This window comes from Schistocerca nitens, chromosome 5 (assembly GCF_023898315.1).
Source record: "Schistocerca nitens isolate TAMUIC-IGC-003100 chromosome 5, iqSchNite1.1, whole genome shotgun sequence".
Taxonomy (NCBI): Eukaryota; Metazoa; Arthropoda; class Insecta; order Orthoptera; family Acrididae; genus Schistocerca; species Schistocerca nitens.
The window spans coordinates 636041005-636066215 of record NC_064618.1 but is presented as its reverse complement, the minus strand read 5'-3'; the positions used below and the strand labels follow the sequence as shown (position 1 = coordinate 636066215).

At 42.3% G+C, this 25211-nt stretch overlaps 1 protein-coding gene across 1 annotated transcript in view; it reads left to right on the top strand.

Moving 5' to 3' along the window:
* Positions 1-25211, top strand: part of LOC126259444 (NF-X1-type zinc finger protein NFXL1) — a 111630-nt gene that overhangs the window by 55139 nt on the left and 31280 nt on the right. The window contains exons 6-9 of the mRNA XM_049956261.1: positions 1152-1382; positions 7790-7921; positions 8119-8330; positions 12441-12675. Of these exons, the coding sequence (XP_049812218.1) occupies positions 1152-1382; positions 7790-7921; positions 8119-8330; positions 12441-12675 (810 nt within the window). The remainder of the gene's footprint in view (positions 1-1151; positions 1383-7789; positions 7922-8118; positions 8331-12440; positions 12676-25211) is intronic.

The window sequence follows — 25211 nt, the reverse complement described above, 5'->3', positions numbered from 1 at the left end:
TTATGTGTGAATCCCATTGGCCCTTGTACCTGAAATCCATCTTTTATATGTTCCAAAGCAATCTTTAACATTTCTTTTCACACAAACCAGAAAAGTTATTTAAATGATTGGGAAGATACTTTTAAATTACAAGGGGACAGTATGTCTGATTAGGAGGTGAAAATTTCCAAGCTTGTTTTGTTCTGTTGTTAGGGAGGAAAGAGGTTTGGTCAAAGAAGGCAGGAAAGTGGGGGGGGGGGGGGGGTGTAATTTAGGTCTCAGGTTGGAAGGGACCGTCCTGTTGAGTGTCTGCCCAACATGTTTAGGTGACCTTATCACCAGGAGGTGATCTAAATCACATTCCTGTCAGTGTGAGAGGTATGGCAGTCAGCAAGTAATTTCATTCAAGAGACCCAGCAAACTGAAACACAAGTTTCCCATTAATACCATCACTATTCTTGTATCAGAAATACCAAAACTTACAAATTTTTAAGAGCTTGTAACTTACACCAGCCGTGCTCCATTGCTACCTTTCCATGTGGCTCAATTTTCAGAAAGTGGAAACCAAATTTTGGGAAACATTTTTTGCTATTGTGTATACTTGTTAAAGGCCTATATCAGTTTTGCTAGCCTGATGAAAAATCAGTTTTTCATTCGTCAGTTTATTAACATGAACTGCCTTTGGAATTCAGTAGTCCCCATTCCCAGTTTAGTCAGCATGGTGGATATTTCGCTTCACTTACATAAAGGAGAGGGATAACTTCATGCTCACTCTAATATTTCTTCTTCTCTGTTCAAAAGTCATACTAACCAACACTGTCAAAAGCAAGGTGGAACCTGCCAGCCCAAGCATATTTAGAAAACATTTGAGTGTTTATAGTGGAGCAAAAATTGATTGTCAAAATGAAATCCAACAGCTACAATCATATTTCCAAAGTCTACATTAGATTAATTACATGAGTAATCACAAGCAGAATTGGGAAATTACTTTATGAAAAATATTTTTGGGAACCACATGCAAATGAAGTGTATGTATGTGTTACTACCATAAATTTGTTGTACTTTCCCAATGCAGTACTATATGTTATGTGCTGTAAATGGAAATAAGACTAAGTAAAAAATATTTTCATTTATTTATACTACATTTATAGCATTCTTCAAATATTTTGCAGGTATGTGGTAAAAATCTTTCCTGTGGGTACCACTCTTGTGAACAAGTGTGTCATGCTGGACCATGTGGTGACTGTCCCCTGTCCGGGCCTCGCACCTGCCCCTGTGGTAAGGCTTCATTTGTTCTCCCGTGCACAGAAGAAACACCCGTTTGTGGCGACACATGTGGCCGTCCACTCGAGTGCGGGGTCCACCGCTGCCCTCGCCGGTGCCATAGGGACAAATGTGGTTCAGTACGTATTGACTGTGGTGAGCAATTGTTAATGATGTAGTTCTGTTTATGTGGTACCGTGGACATAGTTATGCTATGTAAGAGTTGTCAAGTGTGGTAAGAAGTGCAAAACAGAGTTTTTGTTTTACATTAATATTTGGGTCACTCAGGAAGTAATGACCTATTGCATAATCCCAGATGTGCAGATTCTTATCAGGCTTCTGTCTGAGGTCTTAATGTTTCCTCATCCTCTCATCTCAGTGTTGTGCGAGTGTCAGTAGAAACAAGTTATTATTGTGTATTCCATGATTGTTTAAAATTAACTGTGTCGTACAAATTGGGACTAACTGTAAGGTCTGAGATGCTATTCAGTTTGTGAATGCTCAGAAGTTGAAACCTGCAGAAATCTACTATAAAATTAATGGATAGGGTGATACAGCAGTGAATGAAGCAAATGTGATAAGGTGGTGTGAAATGTTCAAAAGTGAATGAGCAGATGTGCATGTGCTCTCATCACAGATAAATCAAAGAATCCACTGAAGAATGAAATGTTGCAAGACAGACATGAAACCCTAGATGAGTTATGTATTTCTGACACATACATTTTTCATTCCCTGCATAGTGGAACTTTGGACAAACATTTTGTCAACAGAGAAATTTATGCTCAATATGTCTCCTGGCAACTGAATGACCTACACAGAACACACAGACTGGCTGCAGGCCTGACATTTTTGCTGCAGTATCTTGCAGGTGGAAATCAGTTTCTCTTGATCAAATTGTTACTTTTGGTGAGACATGAGTGTCTAACTTTATATCAGAGACCATGTGCCACTCATTCGAGTGGCATCATCTCACATCACCCAAAACACACGAAAATACAGTGTAAAAATGAAAACTCGTGACAATGGATTCTTGGTTTCGTAAGGCTATTCTCTTGGTGATTTCCATGCCAAAAGGCATTACAATCAGTGCAGATTGGTATTGTGATACCATAAGAAAGCCACAGCAAGAAATCCAAAATCATAGGTGCAGAATGCTTTCTCATGATATTGTGCTCTTCACATCTAAGTGCTGTTGCAACTAGAGACTTGTTGGATCAGTTTGGATTAGAAACTTTTGATCATGCACTGTACACTCCAGGACTGCTCCTAGTGATTTTCACTTTTTCATGAAGCACAGAAACATTTTGAAAGTGATGCAGTAAACGGATAACTGTATGGACTGTGGCAGCCGACAGCAACGTGAGAATTATAAAACTTGTGTAAAGGTATGGCAAATGATTAAATAAGGGAGATGACTACATAGAAAAATAAAGTAGCTTCAGTTCTGTAAAAGACATGTTTTTTGTCAATGAAATACTGTGTTGAATTTACTAAACCCAAACGGTCATTACTTCCTGTTGCTTGACACAATTTGTCACATCCAATATTAATTTAAATTCATCAGTATTATCTGTTGTGATGTAGACAATAATAATATTTTATTACAGACGGTGATTCCTTGTTTAGTTATCAGTTTTATAACTTCTAGAATTTAATGGAGTTTGTAAAGTGATTATGTGTGGCTGGAAAGTTAACAGCACCTGACACATGTCTTGACTTGCCACTGAAATTTGCTGTGTCAAGAACTTATTAATTTTGCTCTGGACATTAAAGTGTATTTTAAGATAATGGTATATTCCATCACATTTTTGAATATGGGGAATTTACTTTACTCTTACCAGCTATATCATGTAATCTATTTACTAGAATTTTCAAATAATGATAGAGGGATAGGTAACCACTTATTGTGTAGGTGAGTTGTTGAATGGTTGACTGGCACATAAGCAATACTGAAATCATTGCTGAGCTTTCAGACAACATTCTTCTTCAGAGCTAAGTAGCAAAAACACACAGGCAAGTATGGCTACCTTGCCCTGGTCAATACCATTGTACCTGCCAGTTGGACTGCATAGTTTGAACAATGTAGTCAGCTAGAAGTCCTCTCTCTCTCTCTCTCTCTCTCTCTCTCTCTCTCTCTCTCTCTCTCGCAATATTTTCATTCTGTAATTTTGTGCTGTTTAGGTGTTCAGCTTTCTTTTTTTTTTTAAAAAAAAATCTGCTATTTATCAGTGCCCTACCCAGCTGTCTTTTTTGGGTGCAGTGAACTGTGCTGTTACCTGTACTCATGCCTGGGCATGAGACGAAGAACTGTCGTTAGTCTCACACTCTATGACAGACTTTGACTCCCAACACCCACTATGCCCATTAATGATCTTTTGTTTTCAATTGCCCAGACTGATATTCTGTGAAATGCACGTTACTTGAGTATTTCCCAGCTCTGGTGAGTGTGATGGCTGGTGACATCTTAATAACTTGTGTGCCAGGCCTCAAGCCTTGTTTAAATTAAAGCCTCTGTCCCCATTAGGTTTTCCGATGTCTTTACTTTGATAGACTCCATAATTACATGTCCTAGAAACCTGACATTTGCCCCATGATACTGGTCTCGTATTTCATTTCTTGATTATATTCGAGACAGTGCTCAAAACAACTGATTTGCTTGGTGGTTTTTCTTTGGTTTAGCTGAAGTTACTTGCATCTCTCCCTTCCTGTTCTAATAGTCTGCCCCAACATAATACATCCTAGGTTTCCTATATTATATTTAACTAAATTCAGAACATTTTCAAAATGAAGCACAAAAATTCTGGACAAATGAGTACAAATTGGCACATGATGGAATTATTGTCAGTAAAGGCTTAATAACATTTTTTGATGTTACAGACTCACTGGTACTGGGTGTCCAAAGAATCAGAATAGGTGTTGATATAGAATTGGATCTCCTCCTCCTGCAGGGTCAAAGAATGATGTATTTAGGTTTCGGTCTGTTAATACTATAGTAATAGCTCCTGCTAAAACTGGAAGTGAAGGAAGAAGAAGAAGAAGTACTTTTGAGTGGTGTGTATTTGGTGTAGAAACTTATTTTCGTTAAGTATCAAATTGTAGAATCCCATACAAGAAAGGCTAAAAAATGTAGTTTTTATCATTGTCAGAGCTTTTATAGTTTCTGACTTAAGTCTTTTTTCTTCTGCCCACAAAGATTTAATAGCTATAAACACTCTTTGGATAGATGCAGTAGAACATGGAATAGCTAGCGAAAATTCAACCAAGCTTCTTATATTTTATAGACACATTTGCTCATTGTGACAATGAATAAAAATTCGATGTGCCATTTTATACTGACACTAACATTAGAATTCATATTACAATCTGGCAGTTCACCTTCAGAGTGTTTTCTTACACAACAGTACTCGTAAAACAGCTGTCTCTCGTCTACAGTGAAGTTCATGACACTAGATGTCTCAAAACGATACATTTCTTGAACACTAATCCAGCTGATTGTTTTATTTAGATTGATTCACTCCATTGGCTGAAGGGGTTTCAGAATTGCTTTACACCATTCACTAATATGTCAAATGCAAGTATCATAGGAAGCTGTCATGATATGGTTAAACTGATCAAGTGTCACTATGCCTCAGTTTCTCATTCTTGTAACTGCTGTTTTATTTTATTTTATTTTATTTACATTTTATGGCCTTCATTGGACGACTCTAGCCAACTTTGTACAAGAAATTTTTCAGTTTCCTTCCAGCCCAGTACTTCTTTATTCTCTCGGATCTCGTCCTTCTTTCTTCATCGGAAACCACCCTTCGTATTGTCTGTTTGTTGATCCTTGTTTGCAATCTGGTTTATTTGTCTGTGAGTTTCCTGATTTTGTCAGTTTTGTTTCTTAGGTCTTCCAATGTAATCTGTAGCTCATCCATATCTTTCTTGATTTCTGTAATCCACTTAATGTTGCACTTACTATTCCACAATTTTTCTATTATTCTCCTGATGATCCTGTTCTCGGGTGTTCTGATTAGATGTACGAAAAATGAAATGCGTGTCGTCCTGATTGTACTCATACTGCTGTTTTACTGCAGCTGTCAAAAATCTTTCAGGTTTCCTGGCTTTTAACCCTTTAGCTTCTCTGGATGTGTTAGTGCTCACCCCTTTGTACCTGTCTACCAGGTCCTTCTACCAGGTAGGACGACTGGTGGTGCGCGTAAACACGTTCAGAGCACACAGGGACAGGTACAAAGGCGTGCACGTTAACACTTCCAGAGCAGTTAAAGGGTTAATTTATTGTGCAACATATTTATTTTGTCAGCAACTTCAATTATAGTAGTGTTATCATTTTCAGTGCACGGAATACTTTTAGCAAAAATACTGAACTAGGTTGAAAGGAACTGAAAGGTGATGAAGAGAAGTGGATTTTTGAAAAAATTCTTCAGGGGAATAGGACACTTGTCAAGGGACAGGAGTAGGAATTTAATGGTTGAAAGACATGAGCAATTCTTTCAGCAGCTGGAGGAAGAAATAACCATCTAGTTTTACTGTGATCTAAAAGTTTTTTTGTATTGTACCTCAGCAAACTCACAGAATGATTTTAGTTTTCCAGCTCACGCAGCAAAATATAGAAATGTTGGTACATTTTAGCAATTGTGAGAGTTGTATACCAATGGGTGAGCTGTCTGTAACAGTTCGGACAGCATATTAGCAGGACATATCCTAAACCTGGTGCTACAGAAGAATGCTGAAGATTAGATGGGTAGATCACATAACTAATGAGGAGGTATTGAATAGAATTGGGGAGAAGAGGAGTTTGTGGCACAACTTGACAAGAAGAAGGGACCGGTTGGTAGGACATGTTCTGAGGCATCAAGATATCACAAATTTAGCATTGGAGGGCAGTGTGGAGGGTAAAAATCATAGAGGGAGACCAAGAGATGAATACACTAAACAGATTCATAAGGACATAGGTTGCAGTAAGTACTGGGAGATGAAGAAGCTTGCACAGGATAGAGTAGCATGGAGAGCTGCATCAAACCAGTCTCAGGAGTGAAGACCACAACAACAACAACATCCTACACCTGCACCTACACTTACAGCGCTTTTTTGCAACATCACAATATGACTTGGCCGTATATTACGAATATCTAGAGGGTTAATAAATGTTTCCAAAGCAACGCTGATCAACATTTCAGCACTCAGTTATGTGTGAGGATAATTTTAACAGCAATATCAAGGGTTGTAGCTGCAGACTCAACTCTTCATTTTAGAAGAGATGAAGAAAATTAAACTAACTGCATTCTGCAGATCATTAGCAATTCATGGCAAACAATTTAATTTGGTTTTGGATTTCATTGATTTCTATTTAATTGAAAAGTAATTGTTAATGGTACATGGTCATATTTTGTGCCTTTATTTTTCTTTTATTGCTTTAAAGAAGTTGGTGAAAACTTGTCTGCATTCATAATGACTGTTTCTTTCTTTCTTTGTGTGTGTGTGTGTGTGTGTGTGTGTGTGTGTGTGTGTGTGTGTGTGTCAAAGGAAACAAAGTACTATGTCACACTGCATTCTATCATTTGTAATTTAATATGGATAGAATACAGAAATTAAATAAGCATATATTCTCTTGCAGTCTCTGAAATCAATATTTTCGTGCTCCAGGGTATGGGAAGGCTATGCCAGTTTTGGAAAGCACCAGGTCAAGTTTGTGGCGTGGTTTCAATGTTAAGAAATATTTTTCAAAAATTTTGGGTAGAGATTGCTAAAGCAATAAAATCTTGGAATCTGAGATTTTTTTAAAAAAAGTGACTAAAATAAACATGCAGACAGCTGCTACAATCATGTTGATTATTTAAGCAAGCTTTGCCATTATGCAAAGCATTTTGGGAAATTTTCTCTAGTTCTTTCCTGTCACCAGTAAACAAACATTGTCCTACAAGAAACATAATTGTCTATCATGAGTGAATAGATCCTTTTCTGTAAATAATTGTATTTTTTACTGGGAGGTTGCATTACATAGAAACATCATTTCCTCATTTTCACTAAAATAGTCTGTCTCCCCCTCCCCCTCTCCAAGTTGAACAATAACTTGCAGTTCAAAGACATCCACAGGCGAACTTTGTACAGTGGATCCATAATTTCCTGTTTGACTCAAAGGCATCTCAAAAATTAATCGGAAGGAGTCCTTTCCCCCTCACTTATTAATGAAGATGACAGTGCTGTCATCAGTGACATGTATGTTTCTCCATTTACACGAGTTGAATAGTGGGATATGTGAAGTATCTGATTTCTAAAATTGGAAAAATTAGTTACCTCATCCTTACATACACTTTTTTACATGTTTGTGTTTTAGGGTTAGGTTGCACCTACATTGCTACATTATTAAAAACATAATTTTTGACCTAGAAGGTATTCAATCTGAGATTTGGGAAATGGTGATCTGATTGAGTGCTTGGCACAAATTTGCTCTCACCTATGTTGTTTGCTGTGTAGGAAGATGATGATTTACATTTCTTTATAAGAGCTGTTTCAGGATTTTTCTGATGTAATAATATTTTTATAGTGCCTTGAAGTGATTACTAAATCCTGCCGGTGTGGACTGCATACTAAAGAACAGCCATGTAAAAAGGAATTTCTGTGTGACACAAAATGCAAGAGAGTGAAGGACTGCTTTCGCCATCCTTGTAACCGCAAGGTATGGTGTATGATCTACTGGAGCTTTAGCTGTCAGTAATTGTAATATTTGTACTTACCAGTCTCAAATTTTATCAAATATGAAAAATTATATTCATCCTTACTGTAAAACTTCCAATATGAAAGTGCATATGAACTCAGTCTTTTAGGTCAAATGCGTTGAACATGTGTTTAATGTAATTGTTTCTCATTCTGCAGTGCTGTGACGGTAACTGTCCGCCGTGCGAAAAGCCTTGTGGACGTACACTGACGTGTGGGAACCATAAATGTGCATCCATTTGTCACAGGGGGCAGTGCTACCCCTGTCCCTTAACTGCTGAAGTAAAATGTCGTTGTGGAAGCACTACAATAACGGTCCCTTGTGGTAGGAAGAAACACACAAAACCACCACGGTGCTTCAAACTATGCAGGTGCCTGAAAAAAAAATTAATATGTTACTTTATGTTCTTTACTTGTTACTGTTATCTTGGAAATAATGGCAGTAACTGCATTTTAACTAATGTTTACCATTTTATATAAGAAAAAAAGAACTGTGAAATAGATTTCATTTTCAAATAAGTATTACCTTATTGTATCTCAGGATTTTGTTTTCAGTATGCCTCCATACCTCATCTCACAATTTATTTGTAAAATGTGATTAATACCAACTGGTGACAAAAATGTGGGTTGCTATAGGTACATTTTAAGATCATGCTATATGTGTGGAATATTTGTGTTCTATGGTTGAGTTGATAAATGTCAGACTACAAATCCAAAGGTGGGGGTTTAGTTCCCAGCTGCCATGCTGTTACTGGAGTGCCTTTCTTTCTTCTTCTTCTTCTTCTTCTTCTTCTTCTTCGCTCTCATAACACTTTGTTTTTGGCAAAAAATGAGAAATTGTACTGTTGTTTGGGGTTCACATTAAACTGAAGGCCCCCCTACAACTGTCTAAAAAGTCAGTTAACAATTTGGAGGAAGGCAAAAGCATACCACATCCAGTAAGATCATGTGTAACAAAATCTGTGGAGTTCAAACAATTCGGCAGGTTGAGGACAACTTCACTTTTAAGCTATAACAAACTGAAGACAAAGTGTATAGAATAAAGATAATTAATGGATGGGGAAACAGACTTGGAATGGAATGTGTAATAGTAACAGTAATGAAAATAACACTGAGATGATTTGGTCATATTAGCCAAACGATCAATGTTAGATGGATCAAGGAAAATGATTAAATGGAAGGTAGATGATTACAGTAGAAAACATGCAGGAGGAACATAGGTGTGTATGGCTGAAGACTGTAATGCATGGAAAAATATGGACGAGTGGTGGATGCCAAAGGGCTGATAGTGGTGCTGAGGATGAGGATATGGACTAGATGATATTTCCAGAATGAGATTTTCACTCTGCAGTGGAGTGTGCGCTGATATGAAACTTCCTGGCAGATTAAAACTGTGTGCCCGACCGAGACTCGAACTCGGGACCTTTGCCTTTCGCGGGCAAGTGCTCTACCATCTGAGCTACCGAAGCACGACTCACGCCCGGTACTCACAGCATTACTTCTGCCAGTATCTCGTCTCCTACCTTCCAAACTTTACAGAAGCTCTTCTGCGAACCTTGCAGAACTGGCACTCCTGAAAGAAAAGATATAGCGGAGACATGGCTTAGCCACAGCCTGGAAGATGTTTCCAGAATGAGATTTTCACTCTGCAGCGGAGTGTGCGCTGCTATGAAACTTCCTGGCAGATTAAAACTGTGTGCCCGACCGAGACTCGAACTCGGGACCTTTGCCTTTCGCGGGCAAGTGCTCTACCATCTGAGCTACCGAAGCACGACTCACGCCCGGTACTCACAGCTTTACTTCTGCCAGTATCTCGTCTCCTACCTTCCAAACTTTACAGAAGCTCTTCTGCGAACCTTGCAGAACTGGCACTCCTGAAAGAAAGGATATAGTGGAGACATGGCTTAGCCACAGCCTGGAAGATGTTTCCAGAATGAGATTTTCACTCTGCAGCGGAGTGTGCGCTGATGTGAAACTTGCTGGCAGATTAAAACTGTGTGCCTGACCGAGACTCGAACTCGGGACCTTTGCCTTTCACGGGCAAGTGCTCTACCATCTGAGCTACCGAAGCACGACTCACGCCCGGTACTCACAGCTTTACTTCTGCCAGTATCTCGTCTCCTACCTTCCAAAGTTTACAGAAGGCAAAGGTCCCGATTTCGAGTCTCGGTCGGGCACACTGTTTTAATCTGCCAGGAAGTTTCATATCAGCGCACACTCCGCTGCAGAGTGAAAATCTCATTCTGGAAACATCTTCCAGGCTGTGGCTAAGCCATGTCACCGCTATATCCTTTCTTTCAGGAGTGCCAGTTCCCAAGGTTCGCAGAAGAGCTTCTGTAAAGTTTGGAAGGTAGGAGACGAGATACTGGCAGAAGTAAAGCTGTGAGTACCGGGCGTGAGTCGTGCTTCAGTAGCTCAGATGGTAGAGCACTTGCCCGCGAAAGGCAAAGGTCCCGAGTTCGAGTCTCGGTCGGGCACACAGTTTTAATCTGCCAGGAAGTTTCATATCAGCGCACATTCCGCTGCAGAGTGAAAATCTCATTCTGGAAACATCTTCCAGGCTGTGGCTAAGCCATGTCTCCGCTATATCCTTTCTTTCAGGAGTGCCAGTTCTGCAAGGTTCGCAGAAGAGCTTCTGTAAAGTTTGGAAGGTAGGAGACGAGATACTGGCAGAAGTAAAGCTGTGAGTACCGGGCGTGAGTCGTGCTTCGGTAGCTCAGATGGTAGAGCACTTGCCCGCGAAAGGCAAAGGTCCCGAGTTCGAGTCTCGGTCGGGCACACAGTTGTAATCTGCCAGGAAGTTTTAGATGATATTTGATCTAACTAGTTGCATTTAGTATGTGTACTGTTTAATGCTGTTTGTAGGATATTCTTTTATTTAAGTAACATCAAATCGTGTGATTTGCCAGCTTGTGGTAAAAATTATTTCACATCCTGTAATCAGTTAGTTGTGTAGCTGCTAACCAAGAGATCTGAGGAATAGTGTATGACGAATAAAATTAGCCATGGCTGCTGACTGTGAAGGATTGACAATGAAGGCCACAATGCTTTCCTGAAATTTGATATTGCAGGTACCTAAATAGTGATGTAATTGTAGAAATGCAAGAGTATGGCTAAATTGATTGTAGGTGAGGTATGGTGAACCAATCTTCAACAGAGCAGTTGATTTTTTCATATGTAGTAGTGGACGCAATGACTTAACACAAATGCATGGAACCACATTAGTAATGTCCCAAAATTGGTTTAATAATCAGAAGTCTGAAGTTAATGTCCTACCTGATCAAATTTTCGGTGCCAGTAAACCCGCACATGGGTCACTGAAATATTTATCAAAGTTTAATGTACCTACACCCAGTCCATGTTGTAAGTTCAAAACATCACAAAAGAAGTGTCTCAGAGGAAGTATTAAAAAATTAGTCTATAAATTATAGTCCACACAGCTGTAAACTGCAACTTGGAACAAATTCTATCATTGCTGTGTCTTTCATCCAGAAATTATCGTATACCAGGCACACTTCACAGAAAAAGTTTGTCTTTACAACCTACTCCTAGGATTCATGTTAATGTGTGGCTTTATTGTTTCCAGATGGACACATTCGTGTGTCTTACATTTGTGGCACTGCCCCATACTGTCTGCTTTCATCTACTCCTTATTCAGATGCTACACACATCATATATCTTTCAACAATTAAACAATTTTTTCAGCCTTCAGTTGCAAGGTTTGTTAAAGATTTGTAAATATATCTTTCACCTTAACTCTCTCACTGCACTAGTAATCAGCACTTAAACAAACTTTCAACGATACAGGCTACATTAAATCTAAATATACAAAACTAACCACACTAATGTGTTGGTCAAAACAAGCCAAAGAATATAAGTCTTGACTGATCAGATATTTTAGTAAGGGTTTACTTGCAGGTTGTCACTTAGTGTGATTTTAGTACAATAAAATACATGTGTTTATAATTAACAGCAGGCAGGCATATAGTAAGGTAACCTGCAAGAGTGTATTCCGTTACATTGTTTGCCAATAGTTAAAATAATTAGCGACATTATGTTTCCAGAGTCAGTAAGTTCATCAAACAGGGATGGCTCTATAAATGTGTAACTGAGTCATTAACAAAAGTAAAGCTGTCCTCAAGCTGAATGTTAGTTCAAACACTGCAGAATGCAGGCATGTGCTCGTACAGGATGTGGAATGCCCTTTCCTTCTGTTCGATCTGACTTATCAAATGATAATTGCCATTATACAACATTAACAATCGTAAAGAGGCCACGAAGTTAAGAAATTTAAGCAAAAATTTAGATATGTTTGTTGAAGCTAAACTACAAGCTTACATAATCCACTATTCATATTATAACTTGTGAGACTTGGCTTTCTGATGTACCAGTACAAATGAGTGTTGGTTGTGTCTGTAAGAATATAATCGAAGAATGTAAGTATACTTATTGCGTGAGATTACAGATTTATCTCTGTGTAGGTTGGAATCTCTGTGTCATCATCCAGTACAGTCACCACACAAGTGCCACTTCGGTGACTGTCCTCCGTGCAAGCAGAAATGCGAACGTCAGCACAAGGCCTGTGGTCACCTCTGCCCTGCTCCCTGCCACTCGGCCGTCCTAGTTAAGATTGAAACTGACAAGAAGCCTGCGGGGCCGTGGGAGAAAGTAGAGCCGCGTTTTGAACTAAGGGACCTATCTTGTCCAGACTGCGTGGTATGTAAACATGTTGAAAATCTAGGAAACTAAGAAAGCTCATTTAGCAAAACAGCAAAAGAAATTTACCTTTGTAATATGACTTACCAAAACAGAAGTAAAAAATACTTCTTTCAGATTAATAGCCAAATAATTTTTGCGCACAGTATTTGAAATACTGACCTATTTCTTTTCTTCAGCAAGCTGTTGTCTGATGTGTACTTTTTTTATGTTTGGTTCCACAGTCACATAAAATTTCTTGAATGAAGGAATTTTCTTGAGTGAGGCTATTTTTTAATTGATGCATACACTTTATTGTATGAGTAATATTTGAAGTCTCTTATTATCAAGTGACATCACACAAAAAGTTACTTTATATGCTTTCATCACATCATGGTCCACAAAGCAGTGTGAAAAGAACTGCATGTAATAGAGGCCTTAATAATAATGGAACAGTTGATAACAAGGTTCTGTTCCTGAGTTTGTAGACATTCTTGCCATTTGATTTTAAGATGTTGACCACACCAGTATGATTTTATTTAAGACATTCTGCCCTATTTTAATGCATTGTGCATGGTGTTACAGTGAGTAAACACTTGTACAGGTTGTTCTCTTTTCATTTCCAGGTGCAGAACTTCACATCTGTAATTTTGGTGCCCATGCTTACGCAGGGTGTTGTTGCATTCTTATTAGTGACACTGTACATATTATTCTTGCCACATTGCTTGTGTCTCATGACAATCTGAAAGCATACAGCATAATTTTTGTGTGATGTTGCTTGATAATGCCCAAAGAGGAAAAATTAGTTAATCAAAACTGAAATAAAGGGTTTATTTTGAATAAATACAGCGTCATGCAGGAAAATTACTTCTTTAAAAAAAATTGTATGTATTCCTGCTTGGACTTCAACCTAGCTGTGTAATATTCTTGGTTTGACAGTTATTTGCTACATGCACACTGTGACTTGACACTTATTTATTTATTTATTCGTTAGTTTCTTTGTCTTTTCACTATTCAAACAATAGTATACAAAATGTCAGATACATTACAAACAATAAATAAAACCATACATATCTTGAACTTGCAATTAGCTGGCATTATGCACAAGAAGTATAAACACCTACTTTACTAGAACATGAAACATTGTTATATTACATTTCTGGAAAATGTAAACATGCAAACACTTGTCACCCCTACTTCATGCACATCTATACATGAAATGACAACCTTCACAGAGGTGGTGAACTGTGACTGAAAAAGAACCCCCCCCCCTTCTCTCTCTCTCTCTCTCTCTCTCTCTGTGTGTGTGTGTGTGTGTGTGAGAGAGAGAGAGAGAGAGAGAGAGAGAGAGAGAGAGAGAGAGAGCAAGCGCACGTGCATGCTTGTGAGGGGGAGGGATTGTGCACACAACATTTGTTTTTCTACAAAAGCAGATGTGATACCTGGAGGTAACAACCACCTGAATGATTTTGTATGCTCAACACTGAAGTATTTTTGCTATAAATAGTATTGTTTGCTGTCTGAGGTTGATACTGACTGGAAACAGGCCAATGCTGGCCAGCTGAATATTTTTTGTTGTAACTAATATTGTTTACCATCTAAGGTCGATACTGACTGAAAACAAGGAAATGCTGGCTGGCTTCTGCTAATTCCCCACTCTCATCATCAGGGTCAGGAAGTGCTAAGCTATAGTGTGTGTATAATACAGCCAAGTTCAGCTCCAAGGGTCACTTATCTGTCCTGTGCCAGTTCAAGCTCTGGAAAATTTGGTTGATTCATATGGAAATATGACATCCATTGTATTTTGTGCCTGTCAGTAATGATGAAAGCCTGTCTTGTAATTTTACAGATGATCTGGACTTCTACAAAACTGTGTGTATTTCACATTCTGTGGCAGTATGGCCTGTTGTATCCAAATGAAACCATCATTTCCAAGATCAAGGTTTGAAAGTTAATATCAGTAAATCTCAGTTATTGCCGTTAAACTTACAAACTCACACCAAACCTCTATCAGTAACATAGGTGGAATTGAAGTAGTGGACACAGAAGGCTGCAGATTTCTAGGTATTCACCCAGATGAAAATCTAAGATGGGTAAACCATATCAAATTTTTATGCAATAAAATCAGCAGTTCATTACATCTAATCAGCCAGTTATCAAAAGTAGTTCCACATCAGACATTAAAAACAATTTATTATGGAACCATTTCTGCACAGATTAATTACGGGATAGAGATATGGGGTTGTGCTCCCGACATACATATGAACAGAATATTAGCCCTACAGAAAAGAGCAATCAGAATTATCCATGGATTAGGGTATAGAGATTCATGCAGGGAAATCTTTGTTCATCATAAATACCTCACAGTCTACTCACTGTATCTTTACAAATTAATTATATTTTTTGTGACACATCAAAACAAAGCTACAAAGTGCTCTGATATGCATGCCTATAATACAAGAAATAAAGACTGCTACTACAGACAAAGAACAGAATTGAAAACAACAGACCATAGTCCATGCATTAGTGGTCAAATATGATACAACAGATTACCGAGCTCTATAAGGTGCCACAAAGGGAACTTATTCAAAGTGAAACTGAAATATTTCTTGATTGACTATATATATATATATATATACCATACGAAAGCGCTGGCAGGTCGATAGAAACACAAACAGACACATACATACACACAAAATTCTAACTTTCGCAACCAACGGTTGCTTCGTCAGGAAAGAGGGAAGGAGAGGGAAAGACGAAAGGATGTGGGTTTTAAAGGAGAGGGTAAGGAGTAATTCCAATCCCGGGAGCGGAAAGACTTACCTTAGGGGGAAAAAAGGACGGGTACACACACACACACACACACACACACACACACACACACATACAGACATAAGCAGACATATTAAAAGGCAAAGAGTTTGGGCAGAGATGTCAGTCGAGGCGGAAGTGCAGAGGCAAAGATGTTGAATGACAGGTGAGGTATGAGTGGCGGCAACTTGAAATTAGCGGAGATTGAGGCCTGGTGGATAACGGGAAGAGAGGATATATTGAAGAGCAAGTTCCCATCTCCGGAGTTCAGATAGGTTGGTGTTAGTGGGAAGTATCCAGATAACCCGGACGCTGTAACACTGTGCCAAGATGTTCTGGCCGTGCACCAAGGCATGTTTAGCCACAGGGTGATCCTCATTACCAACAAACACTGTCTGCCTGTGTCCATTCATGCGAATGGACAGTTTGTTGCTGGTCATTCCCACATAGAATGCGTCACAGTGTTGGCAGGTCAGTTGGTAAATCACGTGGGTGCTTTCACACGTGGCTCTGCCTTTGATCGTGTACACCTTCCGGGTTACAGGACTGGAGTAGGTGGTGGTGGGAGGGTGCATGGGACAGGTTTTACACCGGGGGCGGTTACAAGGGTAGGAGCCAGAGGGTAGGGAAGAAGGTTTGGGGATTTCATAGGGATGAACTAAGAGGTTACGAAGGTTAGGTGGACGGGGGAAAGACACTCTTGGTGGAGTGGGGAGGATTTCATGAAGGATGGATCTCATTTCAGGGCAGGATTTGAGGAAGTCGTATCCCTGCTGGAGAGCCACATTCAGAGTCTGATCCAGTCCCGGAAAGTATCCTGTCACAAGTGGGGCACTTTTGTGGTTATTCTGTGGGAGCTTCTGGGTTTGAGAGGATGAGGAAGTGGCTCTGGTTATTTGCTTCTGTACCAGGTCGGGAGGGTAGTTGCGGGATGCGAAAGCTGTTGTCAGGTTGTTGGTGTAATGGTTCAGGGATTCCGGACTGGAGCAGATTCGTTTGCCACGAAGACCTAGGCTGTAGGGAAGGGACCATTTGATGTGGAATGGGTGGCAGCTGTCATAATGGAGGTACTGTTGCTTGTTGGTGGGTTTGATGTGGACGGACATGTGAAGCTGGCCATTGGACAGGTGGAGGTCAACTTCAAGGAAAGTGGCATGGGATTTGGAGTAGGACCAGGTGAATCTGATGGAACCAAAGGAGTTGAGGTTGGAGAGGAAATTCTGGAGTTCTTCTTCACTGTGAGTCCAGATCATGAAGATGTCATCAATAAATCTGTACCAAACTTTGGGGTGGCAGGCCTGGGTAACCAAGAAGGCTTCCTCTAAGAGACCCATGAATAGGTTGGCGTACGAGGGGGCCATCCTGGTACCCATGGCTGTTCCCTTTAATTGTTGGTATGTCTGGCCTTCAAAAGTGAAGAAGTTGTGGGTCAGGATGAAGCTGGCTAAGGTAATGAGGAAAGAGGTTTTAGGTAGGGTGGCAGGTGATCGGCGTGAAAGGAAGTGCTCCATCGCAGCGACGCCCTGGACGTGCGGGATATTTGTGTATAAGGAAGTGGCATCAATGGTTACAAGGATGGTTTCCGGGGGTAACAGATTGGGTAAGGATTCCAGGCGTTTGAGAAAGTGTTTGGTGTCTTTGATGAAGGATGGGAGACTGCACGTAATGGGTTGAAGGTGTTGATCTACGTAGGCGAAGATACGTTCTGTGGGGGCTTGGTAACCAGCTAACCAGCTACAATGGGGCGGCCGGGATGATTGGGTTTGTGAATTTTAGGAAGAAGGTAGAAGGTAGGGGTGCGGGGTGTCGGTGGGGTTAGGAGGTTGATGGAGTCAGGTGAAAGGTTTTGCAGGGGGCCTAAGGTTCTGAGGATTCCTTGAAGCTCCGCCTGGACATCAGGAATGCGATTACCTTGGCACACTTTGTACGTGGTGTTGTCTGAAAGCTGACACAGTCCCTCAGCCACATACTCCCGACGATCAAGTACCACGGTCGTGGAACCCTTGTCCGCCGGAAGAATGACGATGGATCGGTCAGCCTTCAGATCATGGATAACCTGGGCTTCAGCAGTGGTGATGTTGGGAGTAGGATTAATCCTTCTTAAAAAACCTTAATCCTACTCCCAACATCCCCACTGCTGAAGCCCAGGCTATCTGTGATCTGAAGGCTGACCGATCCATCGTCATTCTTCCGGCGGACAAGGGTTCCACGACCGTGGAACTTGATCGTCGGGAGTATGTGGCTGAGGGACTGCGTCAGCTTTCAGACAACACCACATACAAAGTTTGCCAAGGTAATCCCATTCCTGATGTCCAGGCGGAGCTTCAAGGAATCCTCAGAACCTTAGGCCCCCTACAAAACCTTTCACCCGACTCCATCAACCTCCTAACCCCACCGACACCCCGCACCCCTACCTTCTACCTTCTTCCTAAAATTCACAAACCCAATCATCCCGGCCGCCCCATTGTAGCTGGTTACCAAGCCCCCACAGAACGTATCTCTGCCTACGTAGATCAACACCTTCAACCCATTACATGCAGTCTCCCATCCTTCATCAAAGACACCAAACACTTTCTCAAACGCCTGGAATCCTTACCCAATCTGTTACCCCGGAAACCATCCTTGTAACCATTGATGCCACTTCCTTATACACAAATATCCCACACGTCCAGGGCCTCGCTGCGATGGAGCACTTCCTTTCACGCCGATCACCTGCCACCCTACCTAAAACCTCTTTCCTCATTACCTCAGCCAGCTTCATCCTGACCCACAATTTCTTCACTTTTGAAGGCCAGACATACCAACAATTAAAGGGAACAGCCATGGGTACCAGGATGGCCCCCTTGTACACCAACCTATTCATGGGTCGCTTAGAGGAAGCCTTCTTGGTTACCCAGGCCTGCCACCCCAAAGTTTGGTACAGATTTATTGATGACATCTTCATGATCTGGACTCACAGTGAAGAAGAACTCCAGAATTTCCTCTCCAACCTCAACTCCTTTGGTTCCATCAGATTCACCTGGTCCTACTCCAAATCCCATGCCACTTTCCTTGACGTTGACCTCCACCTGTCCAATGGCCAGCTTCACACGTCCGTCCACATCAAACCCACCAACAAGCAACAGTACCTCCATTATGACAGCTGCCACCCATTCCATAGCAAACGGTCCCTTCCCTACAGCCTGGGTCTTCGTGGCAAACGAATCTGCTCCAGTCCGGAATCCCTGAACCATTACACCAACAACCTGACAACAGCTTTCGCATCCCGCAACTACCCTCCCGACCTGGTACAAAAGCAAATAACCAAAGCCACTTTCTCATCCTCTCAAACCCAGAAGCTCCCACAGAATAACCACAAAAGTGCCCCACTTGTGACAGGATACTTTCCGGGACTGGATCAGACTCTGAATGTGGCTCACCAGCAGGGATACGACTTCCTCAAATCCTGCCCTGAAATGAGATCCATCCTTCATGAAATCCTCCCCACTCCACCAAGAGTGTCTTCCCACCGTCCACCTAACCTTCGTAACCTCTTAGTTCATCCCTATGAAATCCCCAAACCTTCTTCCCTACCCTCTGGCTCCTACCCTTGTAACCGCCCCCGGTGTAAAACCTGTCCCATGCACCCTCCCACCACCACCTACTCCAGTCCTGTAACCCGGAAGGTGTACACGATCAAAGGCAGAGCCACGTGTGAAAGCACCCACGTGATTTACCAACTGACGTGCCTACACTGTGAAGCTTTGTATGTGGGAATGACCAGCAACGAACTGTCCATTCGCATGAATGGACACAGGCAGACAGTGTTTGTTGGTAATAAGGATCACCCTGTGGCTAAACTTGCCTTGGTGCACGGCCAGCACATCTTGGCACAGTGTTACAGCGTCCGGGTTATCTGGATACTTCCCACTAACACCAACTTATCTGAACTCCGGAGATGGGAACTTGCTGTTCAATATATCCTCTCTTCCCGTTATCCACCAGGCCTCAATCTCCGCTAATTTCAAGTTGCCGCCACTCATACTTCACCTGTCATACAACAACATCTTTGCCTCTGCACTTCAGCCTCGACTGACATCTCTGCCCAAACTCTTTGCCTTTTAATATGTCTGCTTGTGTCTGTATATGTGTGGATGGATATGTGTGTGTGTGTGTGCGAGTGTATACCCGTCCTTTTTTCCCCCTAAGGTAAGTCTTTCCGCTCCCGGGATTGGAATGACTCCTTACCCTCTCCTTTAAAACCCACATCCTTTCGTCTTTCCCTCTCCTTCCCTCTTTCCTGAAGAAGCAACCGTTGGTTGCGAAAGCTAGAATTTTGTGTGTATGTATGTGTTTGTTTGTGTTTCTATCGACCTGCCAGCGCTTTCATATGGTAAGTCACATCATCTTTGTTTTTAAATATATTTTTACCACGTGGAATGTTTCCCTATTATATATGTATTTGTGTAAAATCTGAACATTTGTAATAGGTACGATGTAACACCCAATATTGTGGCTTATTCGGTACAATGGTACATTTGTATCCTGTGTATGTAATCACATATGTATATATGACTGTACTAAACTTGTAAAAAAAATGCTATGACGTTTGCAAAAGACATGCAAAAAAAATACAACAAATAAATAAATAAACAGTCGAGGAGAGGTCCAAGCACCAATGCATCTAACTGAAACAACCAAGGAAATCACCAATGGAAGTGCTCTCCTTGGAATATAATCACAAAATGAAGTACAATAAGACATAGTCATGCATGCTCTCCAGTCTCTGGGAAGGTAGAATTAAGGAGGCCATCAAAATAAGCATGTTTGAAAATTTTATGGGCAGACAAATAGAGATCAATTTAAACAAGCATTGGGATCTGGCACTGAAATTATCAAGAGATTTCCAATCATCTCATCAGTCAGAGCCAAAATACACTCCTGGAAATGGAAAAAAGAACACATTGACACCGGTGTGTCAGACCCACCATACTTGCTCCGGACACTGCGAGAGGGCTGTACAAGCAATGATCACACGCACGGCACAGCGGACACACCAGGAACCACGGTGTTGGCCGTCGAATGGCGCTAGCTGCGCAGCATTTGTGCACCGCCGCCGTCAGTGTCAGCCAGTTTGCCGTGGCATACGGAGCTCCATCGCAGTCTTTAACACTGGTAGCATGCCGCGACAGCGTGGACGTGAACCGTATGTGCAGTTGACGGACTTGGAGTGAGGGCGTATAGTGGGCATGCGGGAGGCCGGGTGGACGTACCGCCGAATTGCTCAACACGTGGGGCGTGAGGTCTCCACAGTACATCGATGTTGTCGCCAGTGGTCGGCGGAAGGTGCACGTGCCCGTCGACCTGGGACCGGACCGCAGCGACGCACGGATGCACGCCAAGACCCTAGGATCCTACGCAGTGCCGTAGGGGACCGCACCGCCACTTCCCAGCAAATTAGGGACACTGTTGCTCCTGGGGTATCGGCGAGGACCATTCGCAACCGTCTCCATGAAGCTGGGCTACGGTCCCGCACACCGTTAGGCCGTCTTCCGCTCACGCCCCAACATCGTGCAGCCCGCCTCCAGTGGTGTCGCGACAGGCGTGAATGGAGGGACGAATGGAGACGTGTCGTCTTCAGCGATGAGAGTCGCTTCTGCCTTGGTGCCAATGATGGTCGTATGCGTGTTTGGCGCCGTGCAGGTGAGCGCCACAATCAGGACTGCATACGACCGAGGCACACAGGGCCAACACCCGGCATCATGGTGTGGGGAGCGATCTCCTACACTGGCCGCACACCACTGGTGATCGTCGAGGGGACACTGAATAGTGCACGGTACATCCAAACCGTCATCGAACCCATCGTTCTACCATTCCTAGACCGGCAAGGGAACTTGCTGTTCCAACAGGACAATGCACGTCCGCATGTATCCCGTGCCACCCAACGTGCTCTAGAAGGTGTAAGTCAACTACCCTGGCCAGCAAGATCTCCGGATCTGTCCCCCATTGAGCATGTTTGGGACTGGATGAAGCGTCGTCTCACGCGGTCTGCACGTCCAGCACGAACGCTGGTCCAACTGAGGCACCAGGTGGAAATGGCATGGCAAGCCGTTCCACAGGACTACATCCAGCATCTCTACGATCGTCTCCATGGGAGAATAGCAGCCTGCATTGCTGCGAAAGGTGGATATACACTGTACTAGTGCCGACATTGTGCATGCTCTGTTGCCTGTGTCTATGTGCCTGTGGTTCTGTCAGTGTGATCATGTGATGTATCTGACCCCAGGAATGTGTCAATAAAGTTTCCTCTTCCTGGGACAATGAATTCACGGTGTTCTTATTTCAATTTCCAGGAGTGTACTACAAGGGGATGTGTGTGTGTGTGTGTGTGTGTGTGTGTGTGTGTGTGTGTGTGTGTGTTTCTCTTAAAGAAAACCCAAGGTGTAAGAGGCACTGCCAAGCAGTGGAATCCTTTTAGGGTCATGTTCAGTATGACCTGAATGTGCTGATGTCCACAGCCTTCCAGTTTTATCTTCCATTTTGATTATGCTGCCTGGTTTGTGCTTATAATTTCTTGTCTATTATCTGTAATTGTAATTCTTTTAATTGCACATTCTTTAGGTGTTGGTTATCTGTTCAAAAGACCTTCCATTGCTACCATTGCAGATTTTTGTCCATGTGCCTGGATATGAAGCTCTGAGCTGACATGCTCTCTTGTAAAAGGACTATGCTGTCTCCCAAAAATCTCTCTAGGAGAGGAACACTTGTGATGTGCTGTAGTTACACCCTGGGAATTACCACTGGCAGGTGCATGATTCTGGTTGTGGAATCCCTCTGAATTCCTCTGCTTTACCATGCTGTTCTCCAGGACTAGACAGAGCAGTAACCTGTACAGGATGGTGTCAAAGTTTTCCAGTGATATTGATGTGAGTTCTGTGGCAGGTAGCAGCATTTGGAAGGAACAGATGCCTTCCCTTGCAGTTCTAGTACATACTGGCTTCACATTAACCTGAGTATTCAGTGTGATGCCAAGGGAATGCACAATTGTGCTCCATTGCCCTGTATTACCGTGAATGTGTATGGTTTGTAGGTTGGCTGTATTATCCGAAAGGCTGATGATAATGGCATTGCTTTTGTTGGTGTTGAATGGTAGGTGCACTTCAGAGTTTGGTTGGTTATGTGATTTGTCATATCTTGGAATTGACTAATTTAACAGATGTTTGTGCACCATCCAATTACTTCTGCTCCATCCAAATGGTATGTCTCATCTAAGCACACAAGCTTAATGAGGCCTGCCACAGTACCAGCAGAATGCAGCCCATGACTGATATGTCAGCTGTGAAAAGAATGTAGGAAACTGACTCCAGCTCTGACCTTGGAGTACACCAGCATTGATGTTGCTGTATGATGAGATCCCTTATTGGATACATAGTTGACATGTTGAAACTTAGAATAATATCAGTCTAATTGACCTTGATTATAAATTTGGGTGTGACACAAACATTGTCTCACAGCAGTCTGCTTTGAGTCCAGGTATTGAGCACTGCTCAGAGGACCTGAGAAAGATGATGAGGTCAGTCATCAAAACAGAATCCTCAACTCAGCTAGAAACCATAAAAACATACCCTCAATCTTGTCACACCAAGAAAACCTTAGAAATCACATCATTTCTGTTGTTTTTTCTCTATGTTGTATGCCAACAGTTTGTGTGGAAAATATCCTGTGGACATCAGTGAATGTAATGAATGTCTGCTGGACAGGGCTAGTTTTAGTTCATAAAATTTTAGTTTTATAGTAGTAATAGGAGTAGTGGAGGTAACTAACTACTTACCATATCATTGAGGCACTGAATGTTTGACAGGCACATAAATAAGAGTGAAATTATTACTAAGCTTTCAGGCATAGTACTTCCGCAGAGCTAACTGAACAAAACGGAAATATCTTATTAAGCACATTGCTCCGGCATTTAAGCCAGTCGGGCTGTAATACTGTAACAATGTAGTCAAGTGGTAGAGTGTAATGTGAATGTGTGTGGAAAGACACTGTCGAAAAGTTTAGTGACAATTTTAGTCTTTTATGTTCCTGTCCACCACTCAAACCCTGAATTATGTGGTGAATGGTTGTCTACCTTTACTCCTTTCATTATTTGTATACTGTCCAGAACTATATAGTGTCATGTTTCTATAGCACATATTTACCTCAATTTTGATCATTCCATAGTTCTAAGTTTCCTCTCTTTCAGTTTATATAAGCCCCCACAGAACGTATCTCTGCCTACGTAGATCAACACCTTCAACCCATTACATGCAGTCTCCCATCCTTCATCAAAGACACCAAACACTTTCTCGAACACCTGGAATCCTTACCAAATCTGTTACCCCCGGAAACCATCCTTGTAACCATTGATGCCACTTTCTTATACACAAATATTCCACATGTCCAGGGCCTCGCTGCGATGGAGCACTTCCTTTCACGCCGATCACCCGCCACCCTACCTAAAACCTCTTTCCTCATTACCTTAGCCAGCTTCATCCTGACCCACAACTTCTTCACTTTCGAAGGCCAGACATACCAACAATTAAAGGGAACAGCCATGGGTACCAGGATGGCCCCCTTGTACGCCAACCTATTTATGGGTCGCTTAGAGGAAGCCTTCTTGGTTACCCAGGCCTGCCAACCCACAGTTTGGTACAGATTTATTGATGACATATTCATGATCTGGACTCACAGTGAAGAAGAACTCCAGAATTTCCTCTCCAACCTCAACTCCTTTGGTTCCATCAGATTCACCTGGTCCTACTCCAAATCCCATGCCACTTTCCTTGAAGTTGACCTCCACCTGTCCAATGGCCAGCTTCACACGTCCGTCCACATCAAACCCACCAACAAGCAACAGTACCTCCATTATGACAGCTGCCACCCATTCCACATCAAATGGTCCCTTCCCTACAGCCTAGGTCTTCGCGGCAAATGAATCTGCTCCAGTCCGGAATCCCTGAATCATTACACGAACAACCTGAAAACAGCTTTCGCATCCCGCAACTACCCTCCCGACCTGGTACAGAAGCAAATTACCAGAGCCACTTCCTCATCCCCTCAAACCCAGAACCTCCCACAGAAGAACCCTAAAAGTGCCCCACTTGTGACAGGATACTTTCCGGGACTGGATCAGACTCTGAATGTGGCTCACCAGCAGGGATACGACTTCCTCAAAGCCTGCCCTGAAATGAGATCCATCCTTCATGAAATCCTCCCCACTCCACCAAGAGTGTCTTTCCGCCGTCCACCTAACCTTCGTAACCTCTTGGTTCATCCCTATGAAATCCCCAAACCACCTTCCCTACCCTCTGGCTCCTACCCTTGTAACCGCCCCCGGTGTAAAACCTGTCCCATGCACCCTCCCACCACCACCTACTCCAGTCCTGTAACCCGGAAGGTGTACACGATCAAAGGCAGAGCCACGTGTGAAAGCACCCACGTGATTTACCAACTGACGTGCCTACACTGTGAAGCTTTGTATGTGGGAATGACCAGCAACAAACTGTCCATTCGCATGAATGGACACAGGCAGACAGTGTTTGTTGGTAATAAGGATCACCCTGTGGCTAAACATGCCTTGGTGCACGGCCAGCACATCTTGGCACAGTGTTACACCGTCCGGGTACTTCCCACTAACACCAACCTGTCAGAACTCCGGAGATGGGAACTTGCCCTCCAGTATATCCTCTCTTCTCATTACCCACCAGGCCTCAACCTCCACTAATTTC